The sequence below is a fragment of the Sinohyriopsis cumingii genome, chromosome 4, assembly GCF_028554795.1.
Source record: "Sinohyriopsis cumingii isolate HCF-2022 chromosome 4, ASM2855479v2, whole genome shotgun sequence".
Taxonomy (NCBI): domain Eukaryota; kingdom Metazoa; phylum Mollusca; class Bivalvia; order Unionida; family Unionidae; genus Sinohyriopsis; species Sinohyriopsis cumingii.
The window spans coordinates 109904630-109930466 of NC_142964.1; the positions used below are offsets into that span (position 1 = coordinate 109904630).

General features: G+C 33.6%; 1 protein-coding gene across 1 annotated transcript in view; it reads left to right on the forward strand.

Annotated features, from left to right (window-relative positions):
- Positions 1-25837, forward strand: part of LOC149801867 (small conductance calcium-activated potassium channel protein 1-like) — a 227334-nt gene that overhangs the window by 93887 nt on the left and 107610 nt on the right. The window contains exon 2 of the mRNA XM_089956237.1: positions 10051-10146. Within this exon, the coding sequence (XP_089812363.1) occupies positions 10051-10146 (96 nt within the window). The remainder of the gene's footprint in view (positions 1-10050; positions 10147-25837) is intronic.

Sequence of the window (25837 nt, forward strand, 5' to 3'; positions counted from 1 at the left end):
TAAAATGTAACGCATTCCATAAAATCGGTGAAAGCCTTCGAAAAGTGATAAAGTTTGAGGAGAAAAGGTGAAAATATTTTGGGATGCGTTTATAAGAGGGCCATTGTCTGGTGTTTCTGGAGTCAAGGCATTATTATTATTATTATTATTACAACACTTGCCAATGGAAGGCACCTAAGTAGAAGACAGCGAAGCTTCCCGTCAACAGTGACACAGAAGGAAAGAATAGTTTCAGAGGATACATAGGGATACACACCATGAGCAAGGCAGTTAATTGAAAATCGAATATTCATCTTCTACTAATTTGCACATCAATGTATTTAAAATCAAAATATTTATATTTTAAAAATTAGCGTACATTGGTTAACAAGCAGTATCGATAATATATCAAACTCATCACATTAATTAGGAGATATAAACATGAATAAAACAAAATAACTCTAATGAGCTTTTATCCCGACATTGCACAAGTCCCTAAACATATGTTACGTAAGCATAATATGAAATGCATACAAAACATATATTTACAATAACATATGACACCACACTTAATTTAAAACATAAGAAGGCAAAGTATTTTCAAAGAGACAATCTTACGAAATATTTTTCTAAGTGTCTAAAATGAAAGTTCTTCGATTTTGGTTGCAGAACTGCAAAAGTATGTCAATGGGAATTTGTATGAGCTTTTATCCCGACATTGCACGAGTCCCCAAAAATATATTATGTAAACGTAATTTAAAATGCATACAAAACATATCATATTTAAAAGAGAGACAAAACGACTCCACACTTAATTTAAAATGTAAGAAAGCAAAGTAAGGAAAACTACGTGTCAGACTTTAGTTTTTGCGGGTTTTACTTACCAACAGGGCACAATATAATAAGGAAATCTAAGTGACAATTCAGTTTCTGACTTCTCAGGTGATCAACAGAGAATAATATGTGTAAGACACGATACACGCATGAATAAAACAATCGAACTCTAATGAGCTTTTATCCCGACATTGCACGAGCCCCCCAAAATATATTACGCAAACGTAATTTAAAATGCATACAAAACATATCATATTTACAAAAAGAGACAAATGACTCCACACTTCATTTAAAATGTAAGAAAGCAAAGTAATTTCATAGAGACAGTGTTACAAAATATTGTGTCTGTGTATCTAAAAAGAAAGTTCTTCAATTTTAGTTACAGAATAAAAACTTAATTCTATTTGACAGATTCAAGATATTCAAACACTTGTTATATTTTCTGTAAATTTTATCCACACCCGATGGATTATACCTGATGGATTACACCTGATGGATTACACCTGTTCGTAAAGCATCTGGGTTTTACTTTTTGTTTGAAAGGAAAACTAAAATGGAAACGCGTAATATTGTGTTAGTAGACATTGATCTTTTCTTGGACCATGGTGAGTACTCAAAACTCGGCAAGCGAAATTTAGTCCTTGGTGAATTCTTAATGCCTGTTATAACACAAGGTAAGAGAGTCTTGGACCATGATGAATTCTTAATATCCGTTACAACACAAGGCAAGCGAGTCTTGGTCCCTGGGGAATTATTAATGTCAATTACGGAGGCTATCGTTGTCCAGAAAGTACGAATGACCTTTCAACAGAAACACTCCTGAGCTTTAACAGTTGTATCTTGAGTGTGTAATGTGAAACTAACTAGCAGTTCAATAGTGTTCTTGTATCTAAATGTGAAAGAAGTATTGTTATAGATAGACCGTTCTGGTTTTAAATTTGTTAGGATTTCTCTCTGCCTGTAGCAGCCGCAAAGTATGATATCATTATGGTGGTGACTATCTCAGAACAAAATCAGAATAACTCGTCTATATAAAATTTATCCTATAACGTCAAATTTATTTAAGTTCGAAACATAACTCTCCATATAATAAAAACATCTCATGAGGTCCGAGATGGCATCAGGACGGAGATGGGCATAATGTCAGATATATCTGAATAAAACGTATGACTTACGAACCCAAAAGAAGTTATTTAATTTTATTTGTTGCCAGTTTAGGCTTGCCACAAGATTTCCGTTTGCACGTAGCAATAATGCATACACAAAAATTAGATTTAAAAACTTACAAAATGATTTTCTTCCCACTTTGCCTTTTTCACAGGGATTATTGTAATACAAACAAGTAATTTTTATATTGAGTTAATTCAGACCAGTTGCAAGGTATATTAGAAAAGAAAAACTCATAAATGTGCATATCGTTTTATAACTCTTTTCAAAAATATGCATGTTAATTTAAAAGTTAAATAAAAGCGCTCATTATCTTAATTTTACAGTAAAGTGATACTCATTATCAAGATTTTACAGTATTAATGATACTCATTATCTTGATTTTACAGTATTAGTGATACTCATTATCTTGATTTTACAACATTAGTGATACTCATTATCTGGATTTTACAGTATTCATGAAACTCATGATCAAGATTTTACAGTATTAATGATACTCATTATCTTGAATTTACAGTATTAATGATACTCATTATCAAGATTTTACAGTATTATTGATACTCATTATCTGGATTTTACAGTATTAGTGATACTCCTTATCAGGATTTTACAATGTTAATGATACTCATTATCTTGATTTTACAGTATTAATGATACTCATTATCAGGATTTTACAGTATTAGTGATACTCATTATCTTGATTTTACAGTATTAATGAAACTGTTTATATTGATTTTACAGTATTAGTGATACTCATTATCAGGATTTTACAGTATTAATGATACTCCTTATCTTGATTTTACAGTATTAGTGAAACTCATTATCAAGATTTTACAGTATTAATGATACTCATTATCTTGAGTTTACAGTATTAGTGATACTCATTAGCTTGATTTTACAGTATTAGTGATACTCATTATCTTGATTTTACAGCATTAGTGATACTCATTATCTTGATTTTACAGTATTAGTGACACTCATTATCTTGATTTTATAATGTTAATGATACTCATTATCTTGATTTTACAGTATTAGTGATACTCATTATATTGATTTTACAGTATTAATGATACTCATTATCAGGATTTTACAGTATTAGGGATACTCATTATCTTGATTTTACAGTATTGATGAAATTCATTATCAAGATTTTACAGTATTAATGATACTCATTATCAGGATTTTACAGTATTAGTTGTAATCATTGTCAGGATTTTACAGTATTAGTTGTAATCATTGTCAGGATTTTACAGTATTAGTTATACTTGTCAGGCTCTTCAGAGTATCTACATTCATAAAGGTGTCGAGGCATTGTTTCTATATTCTCGGTACAAAATGACTATTTGTATGGATGAATCGTTAACATTCGAAGCTTATAGCATCCATGAATTACCCTTGTACTTGTTAGTTAAGATTACTAACATAAAAATCCGAGACTGTCATTTTACCTGGATGACAACAATGCAATGTCTGTGTTTTGAAATTTATCGACAAATTAACCAATTTCGATCAAGGACTGTGCTTTGCCGAAAAGGTTATTTATTTATTTAATCTATTTATATTTGTATGAATTTGTTTAATTTTGTTTTGTAGCCGCGATGCACAGAATGGATATTGCAAACTAATCCATGAGCAATGTATTGTGCTGATATTGACAAATGTGAGACATTAGAGTTATTTCTTTAATTTAGTTGAGTTTCCTGGCTAATAACTGGCCTCTGCATATTGGCATTCTAAGCGTTTTAAAGCGACTAGGTTTGCTAAGTCGTAATGCATTAAAGCAATGGAAAAGAGCTCTCAAAGCCAGATGAGGATGAATAATTCGTTGTCAGTGCTTTCTCATTCATGTAGTGCCCTTTTCCTTGAAACGAATAAAAAATAATTGCATGAACAGATCCAGTGTTACCTAAACGTATCTATTCTTTGTGGTAATGAGAGATCCAGTTATTTGATAGCACTTAGTGCTAATGGTATTCCATATTGAAATGTAGGAGATAGTTTTTACAAGGTTCACCAATCAATCTCAGAATAAAGTCAGGTTTAAAAACTCTGATTCCGTTAGTTTCGTTTTATCGAGATGTGAAAAGATATCATTTGGAATTCATTATATTCACCTGATAAGTCAATCATATTGCGGCTTTCATGATACTGAACATTAATCGTTTGATTTCGCACGCACTTGCGCCAAAAAAATTTATTCGAGATTATCCAATATCGCGTAGTAAATAAACAATTTATGGACCTGTAAAAGGCCGATATCACGCCCTGAGCCAGTATCGTTTTTCAGAATATTTGTAAAACAAACAAACCACATTCACTTCGAGTGTGGAAAACACAAAGCATTCCATGAAATCAAACACAACAACAAAACTACTTTAGATCGACTCATTGTCCTTTTAAAATCCTTCAAGGTCATTCATTGGAAATACCCTTTCAAAATGCGCACACAAGTTCCACATCCTTGGAGAACCTAACTGCACATACAATTGTAAATTTGTGTCGTTCAAAAACTAATTTTCATGAATAGGTTATACTTGAATAGAAAGACCGCCAGAATTGGACACTCTAATGGAATGTCACCCGATGTCGCTCTGAAGCAGAAAACGGCTGAAAAAGAGTTTGAAGATCAGATTTGATATTTAACAAAAAGTATTTTGAATACACATTGTATCAAAGCAATATAAAACTGTAATAACAATGTATTCGAATACACGATAGATTAAGGCACTATGAAACTGTAATAACAATGTATTCAAATACACGATGGATCAAGGCAATATGAAACTGTAATAACAATTTATTCGAATACACGATGGATCAAGGCATTATGAAACTGTAATTACAATATATTCGAATACACGATGTATCAAAGCAATATGAAAGGGTAATTAAACTGTATTTGAATACACGATGGAGCAAGACAATATGAAACTGTAATAATAATGTATTCGAATACACGATAGATCAAGGCACTATGAAACTGTAATAACAATGTATTTAAATACATGACGGATCAAGGCAATATGAAACTGTAATAAAAATGTATTCGAATACACGATGGATCAAAGCATTATGAAACTGTAATTACAATGTATTCGAATACACGATGGATCCAGGCATTTTGAAACTGTAATTACAATGTATTCGAATACACGATGTATCAAAGCAATATGAAAGGGTAATTAAACTGTATTCAAATACACGATGGAGCAAGACAATATGAAACTGTAATAACAATGTTTTGCCTTTCGATTGCCAAATTGTTTATTGATCTCACGTCCTTTACGCCTTAAAGTCCAAATATTAACCATCAAGCAGGTACCAGTGACTCGTAAGACCAAAGTCAAAATGCTTCAACAAAGAAATACATGGAGACAATGGCTGACGACCAAGACTATTGTGTTCCATATAGTCTATTTCAAACACATAACCGATGTCTGGTACATGCAAAATCGTAGACTAATCCCTATATTTACATAATGTGAGTTAAATAGAATAAAAAAAACTGTTAGGATCATTGTAAAAATACTGGTAGATGTATATCATGGGCATATTGTGGAACATAATGGTGCATTTGCTCGTAAATATGGAATGCAATTGAACGTTATTGGATATTGTTGGCTACTGATATAGCCTCTTGATACAAGTTACCGAACAAATTGTTTTTCTTAAATTGATTGACGTCATGAACAGAGTTTTCTATGAGCCTGATTAGGAGTAAATAAGCAAAGTCTTTTATACTCGTTGAGTAATATTTGTTCATTCAAACGAATTATTCAGTCTAGAATATTTTGTTCATGTCAGACAGGGCAAAATTTGGTATAGTATTATGTTCGACTGCCCGTATAACCACTAAACGAACAGAGGGTAAAAAAAAAAATGTCCTTCTACGATGGGAAGCAATTCAAACAATTCTGGCTTAAATAAAAGTAATAATTAAATGACCTCCGCACATCAGCATATACACTACCAACCGTGTGTGTCAGGTAAAGCTAATCTTCGTCAAGCTGAACCGCTGTAAGAGTAAATTCAGCCAATATTTGATTTTGTGCACTGGCGGTTTAAAGTCTCACTGGATAGTTTATCTGGTGAAAATAGATGAAGATATATAACTATACAGGTCACACTAGCACAAAAGGTGATTTCTTTTCTTCTGAAATAGCACAACTACTTTTTCCAACATCCAGCAAACTAATTGCTTCAATGCTTTCCTGTAAGGATAAAAATAGCCATGCTTTCGAAGCCGGCATCTTGACACCTAAGAGTTTGACTTAGGTCTCACTGGACAGATTCTCTGGGGACTTTTCGTCCGACAATGACCTATTGCAGAAAAATGAGAATAATTTTACACTGAAGATACAAATAAAAACAAACTAATGATTTTTGTTGAAAGCATGCATGTGAGATTTTGACTGCGACAGTCAGGTTAATTCCTAATGCAACTGGTGGCTTTTATACTGAACCAACACTGCCGCCAACCCCTCTTTTTTATATTCATTTTTGAATATTTTCCTGTGACAAGGCAGCTAAAAGAATCAGTATGTGCCTTGTGCATGAATAAAGTTCACTAGTACTATAACAAATTATACTTTTCATCACCTTTCAACCATCTAGATTTTTAGATATTTACATATGGGGCAGACACACGTAAATACGTAAGCCAAGTCAGCTGCTCATTTGCAGAACAAGTTGCGCATTTGATATCCAATGCTCGTCTAACTGTGACAGGCAGTCACCAACAAGCCAACCCATTTCCAAGCCTAACGCAAAGTAAATGTAAACCACATTACAGATTTAGCTTCCGTGTGAATTTATAAATGCTAGGATTGTGATAATTAGGTTCATGCATTCTACCTTAAAACTTGGGGTGGTGGTGTCAAAATACAAAGCTATCCAATGAGACCAAAAGTGATTATGATCAGAACTGTTTCTGACAGTATCTGTATATCTTGATATTTTATCTTGATGTTTAACTTTGCTGCCATTAGTTAGGATTGTATACCATGATTTTACCGATATTGTAATGCATAAAAACAAAACATGTAATGTTCATGGAAAGTAATATGGTTGGTCTGAAAGCACCCATTATTGGAAAGAATTGTATGTCATATGGCCGAGAATTTAACCCATATTTTAGACAGGCATAAACTTTAATCAAATACTTCACCTACACTCTACATAGTATGATTCAGCAAATATCAATTAAAATCCCAATATTAAAATAATTTAAGGGCGATGGCAATTTTCGCATCACATAAATTGTTTCAAATCATTTCTCACTGGCACTCAGCTTCCGAATAGCGTTGCTTAGATCAATATCGAAGCACTGTCTTCAAATGACCCAAACTGATAAATTACTGCAATATTGTGTGCAACTTTTATGTTGATGGCTAGACCTAAGTAGTTTACTTCTTTTGTTCTATAATATTTGCTTTTACTCCAGACGATTCCAGGACCTAAGTAATGCTCATCTGCATCAATTGCACAACTATCGCCGGTTTTATATAGAGCGTCAAATAATGGGTTTGTTTTGTCTGCATTTGTTGCACCACTATCGCCAGTTTTATATAAAACGTCAAGTAACTGGTTCCTTTCGGTAACAGGTTTCAGGGGACTTTCTGTGATGCTTTCCAAGTTGTGTATCGTGACAGTTGATTTGCTCATGTTGAATTCTCAGCGTACGAATAGTCATCAACACTTTTTATTCTCGTAGCAATAATTCTGGCAGAATCAAGCGGATACAAATGTAACATTAATTAGAAACACCTGCAAGGCCATGTCATCTCGTGCTCCCCCGCCATACGTCTTTGGCAGTGTCTATTAATAGCATCACGTCCACAATGAAGGGAAAGGAGACATGGAGTGTACTGTACACACGCAGTTCGCTGAATGCAAACATAATTCAAGTACTCAAGCAGAAAAGCAATAAGAGGACGCCTAAACACTATTGAGTTCATATTGACTGGTTGCCTTTGGTATTATGACTCCTCCAAATATGGACCTGTGTAGCTAGTTAGATTCGTTCTTAACTAAATTGATACCGAACACTTTCTTAACCTATATAAAACGCAAAAGTGTGTTATCTGGTCGTGTAATGGCGTGATTTATTGCGCTGTGGTGTTCCATACTGCCATAGCGAGAGTTGCTGTGTTGCATACTACCACAGAGTCGCGCCTTTATATGAACACTGGCAATATATAGCCATCGACAATATGAATGGGGGGCCCCGAGTGGCCGAGTGGTCTAAAGCGCTGTCCGTTACGGACCACTGCCATCTCACCTCTGTCTGCGTGGGTTCGAGTCTCGGATTCAGCCAATGTGGGTATGTGAGAAAGCTTGCCAGTAGCTTCTCGTGGGTCGGTGGTTCTTTCCGGGGTTTTCCCGGGTTCTTCCTCCACCATTGATACTGGCCGCCATATATGGCCTATCGTGTGCTGAAAAATGGCGTTAAACCCTACAACAACAACAACAATATGAATAGATTTAGCGATAACACCTCCTCCTGCATGTGCGGATCTGTTGGATGAATCATCCCAATACAGTATATGTCAATCTATTTCAACCAGGAATGCCTAATAACATTTAAAAGTTTAGTGAAACCCTTTTCCATTAAGATTCGTTTAAAGAAACGCGCAGTCTAATTTGCATAAATCTTGATACGATGCTTATATGACAGTGAAATATTATAGGAACGTGTCATATTACGCTTGAATGCAAACCTTTATAAAACGTGTTCCTGGAGAGAAAAAAATTCGCAATGACATATACTCAAAAATAGATCAGACAATAGAAACCATTGTGATATCAACTTCATTTTGTAGTTTCCTAACATCCCTGAGAAGATTTAATATTGGAAATAACTGAACGACTTAAGAATTCCGTCGTAGATCCTGAAAGGTCATGTCTTGATATCCAAACATTATATAAAATCATCATTTGGGTTTGCAAGTAGCGTGGTTGTAGCCATTCAATACAACTTTCTAGGAAATGGTCCATGTACACCTCAAAGTGTATATTTCTTTTATTCTAAATATGAGTGAGGTATATACCACTTGCTCTTCATTGAACGAATTAACTATCAAATATCATATGTATGAAAATATAAAACAATTGAATATTGTTAACTAAAAGTAATCTTCCTATATTAGTTATGAAGTATATTTAATACTCAGTATGAACATTGTTATGAAGTATATTTAATACTCAGTATGAACATTGCTATGAAGTATATTTAATACTCAGTATGAACATTGATATGAAGCATATTTAATACTCAGTATGAACATTGCTATGAAGCATATTTAATACTCAGTATTAACGTTGCTGTGTTCTTTTACGCCAGTCTTTTACATGCTGATTTTGATTTCTCTAGGCGTGTATTTGTCTGGTCTTGAAATCTCGAGCACAAAAGATATGCGCTAACTGAAACAAACGAGTTCAGGATATAGAGTAACATAATAAAATAAAGTAGAAGGAAGGCAATACCGCATGATTTGCCATTTGTTTCAAGGTCATCATTTAGCTCATCCAGAACACTATTTGTATTGTTTATTTACTTTCTTTTTGCTTCATCTACAATTTGCTACTGTAACATTTCTCACATCAATTACAGTTTCTAAACAGACTTTACATAGACTACGATGTATTGCATTTGCTGTTACAGACCTCACATAAATGACGGTGTATTATATCTGCTATTGTGTCAGACCTCGCATAAATGGCAATGTATTGCATTTGCTACTGCAAGATCAATGACTTTCAGTGTCTTATATTATTACCGTTGGTACATTTTTAATTTACTTTCTATGCCTTAGTTTTATTCTCATGTGTTGATATGCGCTTCAACATGTTATATATATTTATATATATATATATATATATATATATATATATATATATATATATATATATATATATATATATATATATATATATATATATATATATATATATATATATATATATATATATATATATATATATATATATATGGTTCTAAGACAGTTTGTGATCTAGCATCAGTATTGCTTTAGAAAATACGAAACAGAAATGTTCTGTCTTTCCTTTCAGGAATCTTTTCCCTCCATAGTGCTCAAGTCTCTAATAACCGTCTCGACTGTGATACTTCTTGGACTCATTTTAGCATATCACGCCTTGGAAGTGCAGGTAAGTTTATAGACATCTGTATTTATAAGGTGATGAAGTGCAGGTAACTTTATAGACATCTGTATTTTTAAGGTGATGAAGTGCAGATAACTTTATAGATATATGTATTTGTAAGGTGATGAAGTGCAGGTAAGTTTATAGACGTCTGTATTTATAAGGTGATGAAGTGCAGATAACTTTATAGACATCTGTATTTATAAGGTGATGAAGTGCATGTAACTTTATAGACATCTGTATTTGTAAGGTGATGAAGTGCGGGTATGTTTTAAGAAATCTGCATTTGTAAGGTGATGAACTGCAAGTATGTTTATATAAATCTGTGTTTGTAAGGTGATGAACTGCAAGTATGTTTATAGAAATCTGTGTTTGTAAGGTGATGAACTGCAAGTATGTTTATAGAAATCTGTGTTTGTAAGGTGATGAAGTGCAAGTACGTTTATATAAATCTGTGTTTGTAAGGTAATGAAGTGCAATTACGTTTATAGAAATCTGTATTTGTAAGGTAATGAAGTGCAATTACGTTTATAGAAATCTGTATTTGTAAGGTAATGAAGTGCAATTACGTTTATAGAAATCTGTATTTGTAAGGTAATGAAGTGCAATTACGTTTATAGAAATCTGTATTTGTAAGGTGATGAAGTGCAAGTACGTTTATAGAAATCTGTATTTGTAAGGTAATGAAGTGCAATTACGTTTATAGAAATCTGTATTTGTAAGGTAATGAAGTGCAATTACGTTTATAGAAATCTGTATTTGTAAGGTAATGAAGTGCAATTACGTTTATAGAAATCTGTATTTGTAAGGTGATGAAGTGCAAGTACGTTTATAGAAATCTGTATTTGTAAGGTAATGAAGTGCAATTACGTTTATAGAAATCTGTATTTGTAAGGTAATGAAGTGCAATTACGTTTATAGAAATCTGTGTTTGTAAGGTGATGAAGTGCAAATACGTTTATATAAAATCTGTGCAAGGTGATGAAGTGCAATTACGTTTATAGAAATCTGTGCAAGGTGATGAAGTGCAAGTACGTTTATAGAAATTTGTGCAAGGTGATGAAGTGCAAATACGTTTATAGAAATTTGTGTTTGTAAGGTAATGAAGTGTAAGTACGTTTATATAGATCTGTGGTTGTAAGGTGATGAAGTGCAAGTACGTTTACAGAAATCCGCAAGGTGGTGAAGTGCAAATACGTTTATAGAAATATGTATTTGCAAGGTGATGTATGAAATACTTCGGTCAAAGTAGTTTTGTTTTTACCACTAATGTACATTTTAGCAGCTTTCTTTGAAAAATGTTATTTTTAAATGCGTTTTAATTGTCGAACCTGTTACCATAAGATCCCTGGGGTATCCACTTGCAAATATCTTAAATGGAGTTTGTACTGTCGTTACATTAAAGAACATCATTTGAGTGGAATATATAGTTCTTATATGTTGATAACTGCTTTGTGTTCCCTTTTATTGACAAATTTTTAGTTATCCTCTTTCTTTTGTTTTTTATTATATTTTTTTAAACTTTCTGATCGTTTTGTAAAATACTTCGGTCAAAGTGGGTCCGTTTTTACCACTAATGTTATTTTTAAATGCGATTTGATTGTAGAACCTGTTGCATATAGTTCTTATATGTTGATAACTGCTTTGTGTTCCCTTTTATTGATAAATTTATACAGTTATCCTCTTTCCTTTGTTTTTTTTAAATATATTTTTGTTAACTTTCTAATCGTTTTGTTAGCAAAAATCCATAGGGAATTCGCATTAACAGTGAAGGTTTCACTTCAAAGAAAATACTATAATAATTATATTCTATAATTCTGTACTTGAATACAACAGTCGTACAGTGAAGATTGTCTCGAAGATTTAAGGGAAAGGAATCAGAATAAAAAAGATAAACAATTAATGCTTATATTATTTTTGGTCTTCAGTTAAGGGTTTTTTATTTTTATAATAATATAAATGTACACTTCTCTTTGTAACGGCGTAATAATATTTTACGAGCCTATATTTCAGGAACAAAAACTAATTAGAATCCCGTAACGGAAAATTGCATCAAATTGATGTCACATACATCTTTCCTTTTTGCACCGCAAATATGTAAATGAAATGAGGATTCAATTTATTTTAGCAAAGTACGCAAATTTACGAAGGACATTATTGATATCCCAAGGCTACAGTCCCTTCTCAAGCAATCAATTAGATTACGGTAATGAATTTTCATAGCTGAAGCACGACAAAAAAAATCTAAAATTGACTCGGCTAAAGCAATGTAAGAGAGTAGTGTTGGTCGTCTATGATTATTCTGTCTGTTGCATACTTGCCGAGGCAATTTCTTTTCTATTAGGAATTAGCCTGACAGATAATCGAAAATAAGGACGCACTGTAAATAAAATCATAAGTTAGTGAAATCATAAAGGAAGACCTATAAAAATCTCAAATAGGATCAAACTATTTATATTACAAATCATAAGCATGATTCTACTGAAATCCTAAAGCTTTGGTGTGTTGGACGACATCTTTTCCACTTCAGTACTGAAATCGCAGTTCCCTAGAAAATAACCAAATACTTTTCAGTCTAGTTGGTACCGTCATGCACCTTTATATGAAATATATAGCATTATATGAGTGTTGGAAATTTAAAAAAATTGTCATGGTTCTCTTTGGTACGTGGTAGAAGTGAATTTAATTTGTAACTGAATAAAAACACAGTTCAGAAAAAAATGGCTTGTTCGAACAAATGTAGATCCTGAAATCATGCTTCAACCATATTTTCAGTGCGGATTATTCAATATTAAACTAAACTTTCCATGGCTGAATTTTGTATTAACTCCACATAAAAATATACGAATTCGGATTTGCTCAGTCGTCACAATCAACGAACATTTTGTATTGGTACTTTGACAAATTATTACACTAATTAATACACAAAAACAACACAGCATGTGAAGCACCAATAAAATCACCCCGTGATATCACGTTGCGTTCACAGTGTCTGTGAGTTAAATTAATTTGTTTCTTGTAATAAATTTGATATTTTGGTGTGTAAATAAAATGTTTATTTAACTGTTTGATCGCCTGAAACAATGACCCTTTCGATGATGCATAAAAAGGTCTTCCTTCAGAAGTTTGCCCGTAAATTAGCAAAAGGTCTAAGTCATAAACGTTCTACGCCAATCCTTTAAAGGGGCTCGACATTTCTAAGACAGTCCTCATTCCTACTTGTGTAGAGAAGTCGCAAGATTTTATTTTGATATTAACTTTTCTATGTATGTGAGTGTGTCCCACATGAAAGTGGCGATTTTATGGCTATTTCATCACGGTCTCTATTTAGACAACGACCCAACCTTTTCACTTATATATGATCATGGTTGAACAGATATTTTTGCATTTTTCTGACGCACACAACTTTACGTACATTAGGATGGTGAAAGTATCTTACATTGTTCTAAATCTATCGGATTTAAGACACAAAATGCACATGTATAAATACAGTTCAGACTATTATTTTATAACGCTCGGTATCGCAATCTTATGCAAATTATGGCTGTTTCCTACTTAAAAGTCTGTCAAATATTCTAATATTTGCATGTAAAAAAAATATCTTGTGGTGACGATATGTTTGTTAAATGCTGAAAGGAAGTGTTTTCCCTCTTTGTCTTTATTTTATATTTCTTTAACGTCATATTTGGCTCTTGATGTCACGGTTCTGTCTCCGATCATTAACGTCATATCTGGCCTTGAACGACATGATTCTATCTCAGATCATTAACGTCATATTTGGCATTGAATGACATGGTTTTATCTCAGATCGTTAACGTCATATTTGGCCTTGAATGACATGGTTTTATCTCAGATCGTTAACGTCATATTTGGCCTTGAATGACTCGGTTCTATCTCAGATCGTTAACGTCATATTTGGCCCTGAATGACATTGTTCTATCTCAGATCGTTAACGTCATATTTGGCCCTGAATGACATTGTTCTATCTCAGATCGTTAACGTTATATTTGGCCCTGAACGACATTGTTCTATCTCAGATCATGAACTTTATATTTGGCCTTGAACGACACGGTTCTATCTCAGATTATTAACGTCATATTTGGCACTGTATATGAGTTCATCATAATGATTCTTAATAAGCTAAACGTCAGAAATATAGGGTTAATTTACTTACTTGTCCCAAGTGGGAAATATCCTAGCATCTTACTCGATTATTTTAGGGGGCGCTCACCAGATAATATGTACTTTTGAGAGAGTGACGTATGTAAGGTGAAGTAGTTCACATTTAAAACATGCACAATGGAGAGAATGTTGGCATACCTCTATGCTACATTAATGTAATGCGGCTGATATTTCTTTTGGATATTGTACTTTTGGAAATTTTACATGATTTAAGCACACTGCTAACTAAAATGACTGCTCCCTTGTGTTAAAAAATCAGCCTGAATTAGTCTAAAGTACACTATACATAGCAGCTATTAAAATAAGGAAAATGAATTTTGCCAGACTAGACAATACCAGCTTCTGAAAGTGCAATGAATGAATTACCAAATATATAAAATGTAAAAAAACGTTATCGGCTCTTTTTTATACAATTTACCTCTGAATTTCAGGAAGTGAAAATGACCAAGTAGAGCTAGCACGTTTTTGAAAGGTGCACATCTGAAGTACGGCCAAGCTGTATACTCTATAACCCATAGTACACCCATCAATCATACACCAAAATAAAGGGAATTAAAGGTTCTTTGCATTATACCTAAGATATACAAGGTCTTTTTTAAATAGCCAGTATAACCAGTGAGGAAAGCCAGGGAAATTCTTTTTCTTTAAAATCCTAACCTTATGCAGAATACGAAACTGTAGAGCGCCACCTTAATAAAATAACTCAAAGAGTGTCTTTTGTTTGTGAAAGACATGAAGAAAAGATTTTTCTCGACACAATGCTTTACGTGTTCCCTACAAAACGACTTCAGTCTGAGTTTGAGTTAGTTTGGTTGATGTTAGAATGGATTCATTCCCCAAAGTACCAATTACATTTTAAGTTGTTTAGTAGGTCATCAGAAGGGAAACCAATGAACATTTAATAGTTTCTTTACACAGAAAACTTAATTGGGGCAATCGCAAATTTCTGGTTTGTTTGCGTAGTAATACATAAAATCGAATGCTTACGAAGCAATGTAACTACCACTGTGTGTTTTACTTCAGAGGATTATGTAAGTTAATGAACAATATTAATCATCTCGGAAAAACATTAGTAGCGGCAGTCAGGTTATTTGTGAAATGAACGTTATGTTTTGTATGATTCGAAATGCCATGATGCTGGAATATGCACCGCCCTAGCTAAGCGATGCCTTATATGCATGGTATTGAATCAATTTATTTGTAAGCTTCCTGTTTATATGAATCCAGCAGAAATATGAAGTTCAATTATTCTAATTACAAATAGTTACACAAAAAAAACAACAACGAAACGCAGGAAATAAATAACAGGTCAGTAGTTAACTGTTTTTAATGAATTTGCCAACATTCGCAAGAAGAGCACATGAATATATGTCGAAAGGTAATTAGCGGAATGTAGGAACCACATGTCTCCACTAACTCATCTTTTCGGTGATCTTAATCAGCAGTGTACACGAACTCTATCCAGATTTAGTTGCGCATCATATGATTCAAAACCGTTACCATTATATGGTTTAGGAGTTACTATGGCCAAAAACAAAATGAAAATATCAATTTGCAAAAATAGAATAAATCAGAAATTCTTGGGGCGATATATTTGCAAATGCGTAAATGTGTTTGGGCATCTAGCTAGAAACATGGAAAAATCCTGGCAGAAATAGTTCTTTTGCAGCTTCTATTGCAGTCTCGCGTGATGGATTTTAGCCCGACAAAGTGCGTTTTGAAAATGCCTGGTACACATGCGCAATTATAATAAAATAAATCGATATCAACTATCTGCATCTCATTAATAATGTAATTTATTTTCCTGTTACTCATTCTGATCAAACATTTTCCCGAAATTACGACCAAGAAGCGTAAAGATTTTAAGATAACATTCTTTCACATTTAAGAAAATATTTGAAATATGTAAGTTCCATTGGCCTAGAAATGTCAGAGCCGAAATTGAACAATCATAATCCCGCCGATTTTTTTCTATGTAAATAGAGCTTGACCATAAAAAGAAATATAAATAAAAGTTGACCATAAAATAAAATGTATATAAAGCTTAACCATAAAATGATAAAGGAAATGTAAATAGAGCACGACCAGAAAAGGAAATGTAAATAGCACTTGACCATAAAAGGAAATATAAATAGAGCTTAGCCATTCAAGGAAATGTAAATAGAGTTTGACCATAAAAAGAAATGCATATAGAGCTTAACCCTATATGGAACTGTAAATATAGATTGACCATTAAAATAAATTAAAGAACCTATTTTGTTCAGAATGGAAAAGTAACCTAATCAACGATCGCACCAGATTATTGGACATATATCGTAACTGAACACTATCATTAATAAATTGCCAGTAATTGATATATAACTCTCCTTCTTTATTCGGACATATCTGACAGTTCTACTTACTTTGGTTCTACCTAATAGCGGCAGCCATGCCGTAAGTAATGGACCATTTGCAGTTCTGAGGATTGTCCAGCTAGCACTGACTACTTCAACTAATTATTGAATTTCACAATCAGTGTTCCATATTCCATTGATAACGATTTTCATCGCGTTAGTACACTTCAGCCTGAGATCTCTTCGGGAATTCTTGAGAGGGAAAAGAACACACATGGTAATTGATTTGTACTATAAACAGGGATCAAAATATACTCCACTGCAGGATCGGACTTTTTTAAACATTAATGTGAAGGGAAAATGTCCAACTTGCAAAAATCAAAGCATCTGACAGGGTTACTATATATTTTGTGCACGCACTACTCAATCAACATTTGGTACTATAAAAAAGGGAAAATAACACTGCATTCCCTTTATTGTGATGACACCGTGATGAATTGTTTCCGACACAAAGACAGGAAGAAAAAACTTATAAATTTTTTAATTTGACAGGGATGTACAAGCATTGTAATTAATGTGTATTTTTTATTGGGAAATGTTTTACTAATATACTTAATGCATTTTTTTTGGCAAATTGTGTGTATTGCCCATATAATGAGCAATGGTATGAAGTAATATGAATTTATTGGCAAAAATATCCATCATCATCCAAAGTAGCTATTATCAAAGATGACGAAAATGTATGAGAAAGATCTGAGTTTTTGCAAATGTGGCATATTTGGGTTAAGGTAGCGTATCTGGAATAATTCCATAGACCTATCGTAGGATTCTCGAGACCATTCTTGTTTAACAATTCCAACACAATGACAGGTGTAAACTGTTCCCTTAGTACACCTTTAGTAACCCTTTACAAACCTAATTCTTCAGCAAGAAAATTAGTTTCCCCGAGGATTAAATGGCTCGAAATTTCATTTTAAAAGGAATAGCGCTATCATACTTTGGCGATTTCTTGTAACCTGCATATAACCCAATTTATAGAAACAGTCTCTGTCATTCAAACCTTGTTGAAGTCTTACAAAGTCTTGTTCCAGTCATTCCGTCCATTGTTATATATACCCATCAGAAAACCACGTATTTTTTTTTATATCTCACACGTATACATGACAACGTGCAACCTGGAGGAAAGAATATTCATGCCAAGTTTCCCCCACATCATCAGCGCAAAACATATTCATAATGAATGGAAAGACAACCCCTTTGTTATGCGCATTTATGTTCTAACTGAATTGTTACTAATTCTGTCAACCGCTCCGGTGGCCTAGTGGTTATTGCTTCAACCTCTGATGCAGTAGGTCGTGGGTTCGTTCCCCGACCGATTCATCCCAAAGACTTACAAAACTGGCACTAACAGATGCCTCGCTTGGCGCTCAGCATTAAGATGTTAGCGTTAGGACTGATCGGCCTGGTGTCAGGATAATGTGTATGGGTAGGACATCATGCTACATGTCTGCGGCATGATGCCCCAGTGCTAGACATCACTATAAACTGTCACACTGCAGACATCGTAGCGATTTGACTGAAAAATTGTTAAAGATACGTTAAAAATCCAAATCACACACACACTCACACACACACACACACACACACACACACACAACGTCTGTCTTTTCGTTATCATTATAGGTAAGTTATCCTGTAATCGTAAAAATTGCATGTAATAAAATGATATTTAGATATAACCACATATTGCCACATAAAAGTTATCATTCCATAAATACAGTGCGTAATATGCAGAATTGCTACACATGTTATCATTCCACAGATACAATGCGTTTTATGCAGACTTGCTACACGTGTTATCATTCCACAAATACAGTGCGTAGTTATAGAGTTTCCACACACGTCATCATTCCAAGAATACAGCTATCAATGTGCAGATGTTACCAAACATATTTATCGTTCCATAAATACAGCGTATGATATACAGATGAAAGATCTAATTGAAAATTGTACAATGATGCATGCAAAAGAGTAATTTACAATATAACTTCACTAATATGGAAGTGTAATATTACTGTCATGGCAATCATTAATTCGCCATCTTTTTTCAAGACATATATCATCTAATAAACCCTGAAAAACAGCCGCAGCTGTTCTTCGCGTTTTTTCGACAGCCTGTCGTAACAGAAGGAACATGCTAAATATATCTGTTGTCTGACTAGAGTTAGAGAGAGTTAGAAAAGACAGTATAGCGGAAAAACTGATGCATGCATAAATACAGCACGATATGCAATAATATTTTCTTTTTTGTTAATTTCTCTTTATTATTACGTGCATTGCTGTTCAATTAGTTATACGCATGCTGATAACTCATTATTTGCAAAAGTTTTGCATTACAAAAATCAATTATATTGATACATACATACCAATTTATAGTCATAATGTTTGTAAGTTACCTGTGTTACATATTGTTGTCCCTTTGTATCAGTCTTACGCGGTAGGCATCATTATAATGGTAATCACAAATTTATTGTGAAAACATTACGCAAAATTCATTCTCTTTAGTATTACCAGGGCAAAGGTGATCAGTTTTCAATATATATATATATATATATATATATATATATATATATATATATATATATATATATATATATATATATATATATATATATATATATATATATATATATATATATATATATATATATGTGTGTGTGTGTGTGTGTGTGTGTATGCATATATATAAATATATGTGTGTGTATGCATATATATAAATATATGTGTGTGTATGCATATATATATATATATATATATATATATATATATATATATATATATATATATACGGGGTGGGGGGTGTATGCATATGTATATATATAGATCTCTCTCTCTATCTATCTATATATATATATACACACACATACACACACACACACACATACATACATACTGCGTGTCTTTACGTTATTTTGAAAAAACTACGTACATCAAGCAGATCTTTGAAGAATGCCAGAGCTATACCAAGCTAAATAATCCCAGTTCCGACATTTTTTAAGCATAGTTTATATGGCTGGCCTTACTAAGATGTTCCATTTCGTGGATGTGTTCACTTACACAGCATTTATTTTCCTTTGAATTGAGGTTAGATTATTTGTTGTGTTTATAGATTAATTATTATTTTGAATTGATGATTCTAATGTTACTCTGTTTAAAACGAAAACAAAGTGAATCGTAAGTCAATTAGTCATACAAATTTGTCATCTGACGTTTTGTTTCCTGAGATGCAAAAAACTATAAATTTCTTGGCAGTCATTTAGGCTCAATCATTGAATTTAGTAATTAGTTTGTAGGTATCTCATTGGCATATTGCGAAGAAAATTTGTCAGATGTCAGTAATTGTTTATCATACACAAGTGGTCAGTTTTTATTTATTTCGCTGTCCAGTGTGATACATATACTCTGAAAACAGTATGGTATTTGTTCTATCAAAGGATTACGTCAGCGTCCAGTACCAACTAGCTTTATTGTGCACTGCAGGTTGCGGATGGTATGCGGGCATATATTAATAGCGTTAAAAGTCACACGAGCATCCTTGGTTATACCAAAAATGTTTTGGCATTCCCACATATAGCTAATAGAGGCCGAAATTGGTAAATTACGAATGTTTGATGTAAACCTAACGCTTTCAAAATGTCAGAGACATCAGTGTGTATTGCATTGCAGGACGAACAAAACAGTTGCCTCCATCAGTAGCTTTTTACGGAGTATGCATCGTGTTGATTCTACGTCCCTGAGCCCATAGAGCGATTGTTGATAAACTTTGCAGTAATGATCCAAATAATTTTTTCTTTTAAAAAACCGTTACCATTGTTAGATTTCTAAGCAAGCACCGATGTCTCTGTTTTACTCGTGAGATCGTTTTTGGACAGGATCTCAATGCCCATGATGTGATTATGCGTGATTTCGATTTTTAACGTAGCTGTAAAGTATTTAATATGACTCGGCCGAGGTTCGAACCCGCGGCCTCCCACATCCGAGGCGGATGCTCTAACCATTTAAGCCACCGTAGCGGTCAATGTCCATGATACTAATGGAATGCAATCACAGTTTTGTTCGTGTTAATGGTCTTTATCGCATATACTTGATGCAAGCACCGAAAATTTAACCGGATGTATTAATAGTGGAGTTAAGTAAATTGTATGTATTATAGGCAAAAGATATTGCTAGGCACGAATACTCAAAGAAAGGCAAATGATATGGTGGAACTGAACATCACAAGAGACATTGTCTAAACTGTCGTAATGGAATGTTGTTATTAGGGAGGCATTCGGGCATTCATAATGCAGGCGTGTAATCTTGATGTCTCAGGCAGAACAAAACTGCTGACCTAATCCCGTAAAACTGGACGAAGAAGTGTATCGATTGAATAGAACTTTAATACGAATAGAGAGACATTTGGTAGATAATCGTACATACATGCTTAAATATGGTCTAATATTGAAAATAGGCACATCATGCTTTTTGGTTAGTAACAATTACCTATGAAGGTATGTAATAAATAACGTGCATTGCTACATTATGTAACGTATATGGTTATTTATCTTTCGGTCATTGAAATTATGTTAATAGGGTGAATACGCTTTTAAATTCAACAATAAAATATACATACCAATAGACTTCAGCAAAAAATTGTCATCAGGGATTCATCCTGTGCTAATTCGAGTAATATATTAGCAGGTGTGTTGGTGTTGTGTTTTTATGCGGTTTTTTTTTGGGGGGGGGGGGGTGGAGGTTTTGTTGGTTTTTGGGGTTGTTGTTGCTGATGTTTTATTTTGCTGCTTTAACAATATTAGTCATATCGCTACGATGTCTGCAGTGTGGCAGTTTATAGTGATGTCTAGCACTGGCCATCAAGCCGCAGACATGTACCATCATATTCAACCCAGTCACATTATCCTCACACGGGGTCGACCAGTCTTACACTTACCTCTAAATGTTCAGCGCCAAGCAAGACAGCTGTTAGTATTATTTTTTTATAAGTCTTTGCCATGACTCGGCCGGTGTTCGCAACCGCGACAAAGGGAAGTGGTGATAGATCCCTTCTTATATATGTATGTTATATATGTATGTAGTGATGAAGTACGCCCTCTTTAAAATTCAAACATTCCTAACTTTAAACATTATTTACTAATTTTATCAAGATCTTTGATGAAAGATTATTTCGGCTGAAGTAGTTGTACCTTTAAACGCATTTTTTTCTTCAATGTCTTATTAACTAGGCCTAACGGCACGACTGTAATATATCTCTTTGACAGTTTTAGTGTGTTTATTTCATATTCGCTTTACTGTTATATTCATAAAAGGACCTGAAAGTAATCACGGGAGGCTGATGGCAAGCTTTCTTCCACACGCAGAGATGGGATTTTAGTGATCTGTAAAGGCGAGCACCTTAGACCGTTCTGCCACCCAGGACCACCATTTACATTTGAAATGTCCTCTTAGGAGTAGGCTATTATCAGAAGAAGAAAACCAAAACAATAGCAAACTTATTTGTAAGGGTATTTAAGACATGTATGTTTGTTTTGTGCACTCCGTCAAGGAAGCCGATGTAGGCAAAGAAATATTTTGTACTGTACAATTGTCAGAGGCGAGAGTTTATTGCCTACGTAGATAATACTCATTTTAGTGTATCTTTTCTTCAAATGACTTTTCGAATACGTCTGCAGCCTCAGGGACATATTTATTTGGATCTGTCAACTCTTTGTCTGATTAAGGAAAATGTCAAGGTGTTCCCAATCTACGAATTTTCATTGTACATGCACATAATAAACCCTGTACAGTCCTAGCCTACTCCTCGGTTCGTCTAAAGGTCAAAAATACTCTCTCTCTCTCTCTCTCTCCCTCTCTCTCTCTCTCTGAGTGGTGATCTATAATTTGCAAAAATTGCCAAAGAATAGAGAGAGATACGACTTGCAAAATTATAGTACTTTAATCAGTAAAATGAATATTTTGCCTGAGTCAATCGATGCCTTGGAAAACAGGCTATCGCTGAAATTTGATATCTTATGCCAATCACTTTTCGCTTTTAGTGTAAGGAAATGTTAAAATTTAATTTCATCGCCACGATGAAAACTTTTCTTTTAGTATTTAGTAATCATCTTAAACATCTGTCCTATGCATCTTATATCTGCCTGACGATACTTCGTATTTCCTCTGTCCGATATATATTATTTCATCTGTCTGATGATAATCTTATTTCATCTGTCTGATGATACATCTTACTTCCTCTGTCCTATACCTATTATTTCATCTGTATGATGATAATCTTATTTCATCTGTATGATGGATACATCTTATTTCATCTGTTTGATGGTTACATATTTTTCATCTGTTTGATGCTTACATATTTTTCATCTGTTTGATGGTTACATATTTTTTGATATGTTTGATGTTACATCTTATTTCCTCTGTCTGATATATATTACTTCATCTGTCTAATGGATACATCTTATTTCATCTGTCCTATACGTTATATTTCATCTGTTTTTCATCTTATTTCATCACTAAATAAACAGAGAATAATGTTTATATCCTTTCTCGTTTGTAAAATACAATTGCCTCCAACACAAACAGTATGCATAAATATAGATTTCACAGTTCACATACAGTTAAAATTTAGACAGTGATCAAGTGGTGTCCAATAACTGTATGGAGAAGACCATAAAACAGCAATAGGAATATTTGCTTTGGTTTCAGTTATGGCATAGCTAACACTCAATACATATCGCGTTTTGTCTAGTTACCTCACCTTCATTAGCAGTGCAGAATGCATTGTATACAGTTACAGTCATTAAATATACGGCGAGTGCCATTACAATATAGAGAGTTAGAAATTGTTTGGACAACTGTTAAAATCAACGGAAGAAATCTTTTTTTTTGTTTTTTTTTTTTTGTTTTTTTGTTGTTGTTCCTATTGCTCTAGCAGCATCGGTCTTAAAATGATGGAATTAGAGCTTGAGCAATTTTGGTATTTAATCAGTCGAATTGAATTGGCTTCCGTAGCAATCCTGTTATACTAGATTTGTCACCACTATTGGCTCAGTGACATATTTTGACGTATGGACGAATCCATTAAACCTTATATGTGACTCAAACCGGAAAACCATTATTAAAGAAAAGAGACAAATATATTTCATTTTGGTCATTTAGATTATCAATTTCCCCTCTGGAACACCTATGGAGAATAAAAATTGCACAGTCGATGGATATACTGTTTGAGGTCTAAAGCGAACTGGTACCAATCTTACTTATAACACATGAACCAACTTAGAGCATAATGTACATTCCAGTGTTCACAGACAAACTATAAATGGATTTGGAGAGCGCTCACATAACGATGTTTTTCTTTGGTCGATGTAGTATTTTTTTATCTTTAGCATTATGGTTCAGTAGTGTGTTCTGATGTTTTTTAAAAAAACGTCTGACGTAAGGTCTATTTCAAATAATTTTGTATCATTAGAAATGCTATTTATCGTGCAGATCATGCAATATACGGTTAAAAATTGACTTTTTGCTAATATTTGTTATGATAGATCTCGTGAGCGCTGTAATAAGAATTGTATAATTTAGAGTGTCTCGTTCTTAATCTGATTGAAGAACAATCCGGCAACATTTACAATTGCATAATGATTAATAAACCCTTTCAGCTGCTACAACAGGCAGTTATGGCATATCCAAATGTGTGATTGTACACAGTACATTATTTACACATGACATTATTTACACAAACTATTGTCCAGCCACTGCAGATGATTTCTATCCGATTATACTGGCAGCTGAAGGAAAGCAGTCATGTAATAATGCCAAGTTAAGGGAGCACTAAGCTCACAAATGGCACAGTATTTGCTCAGTTGATGCATTCCTGGTTGTTATGGCCACATAAGATTATAAACTACATCTGTGCGAACTATAATAAATCGCGCATCCATCTGGGAACTGGCATAAAGTCTAGTGCATAGCAAGTAAGGAAAATCTCATTGATGTAGTTATACATTATACAAGGCATGCATCTCAGGAGACTTAATAAAACAAATGGAACTCATTTCCCACGCACGATTAATCATACTTAATTGTCCGAATTTTCATAATGTCTCCTAGGACTTAGCAAACGAGGGACTCGTCATGCAAGATAAGAACGTGATTAATTGTGGTTTGACGTCTTTCTCCTTCAAAGAATTGTGACATATTTTCTTGCGATGTTCTTGGTATTTGTCTGCTTTGATCGGCCGTCAAGAAAAGATTATTCATACCATTATTTGTTTAACCTTACTTAATATTTAATGGATAGCTTTTTAATATTGTCCACACACATGCAAACGCTTTAAGGACTTCGCCTATGGAACAAGTCTTCTTATTTCGTTCTAGTAAATATTGCAACTAAATAACTCATAAAATGGTACTTCTGCCAGTTTGAAGATCCCACTGATCGTAATAGGGAATTTATATAGAATATATGCTACAACTAACGTGTCTTACATTCTCGTAAACTCAGAGCTTGGTGTAACTCGTAATGACACCATGCCGCAGATATTTGTCCCTTTCTTGAGTCCTTGTGTTTCCGTAACTCGGTAATTTGTCTCACAAACTATGTGCACCATGTAATTACATGATGCTTGCCAAACTATCTGAATAGAAACCGGGAGAAGGGGGGATGAGAGGAAAGTTCTTATCGATTAAGAATTATCGATAAAGACATAGGTCTCGTGTCAACTTAAAAACCTTACGTTTGCATATTGTAACGTTCTGTGAAAAATCTACAGTAAACTAACGTCTTCTGCTTTATGTACTTTCCAGGACCGAATGTGTCTTCAAACAATGCTAGTAGTATGATTTTCCAAACAGCGATATTTACGGTCCTAATTTTTTTTAAAGAGTCAAACTCATTACAGTACGGAAAATACACACAAAAAAAAAACATAAAATAAAAATACAAATTGTAAAATAGTTCATGTTTGATGTAAAACGTTTTAGACCATCATTACGTCTGTTATATTTTGTACAAGAATGAAGAGAACTAATTGTATCACATTTATTTCGATTGAAAAGTATATGTATTTGTAAACCTGTACCATTGCACATGCTTTTCAAGGAATAATTCTTGCAAGAGTGAAATAACTGCT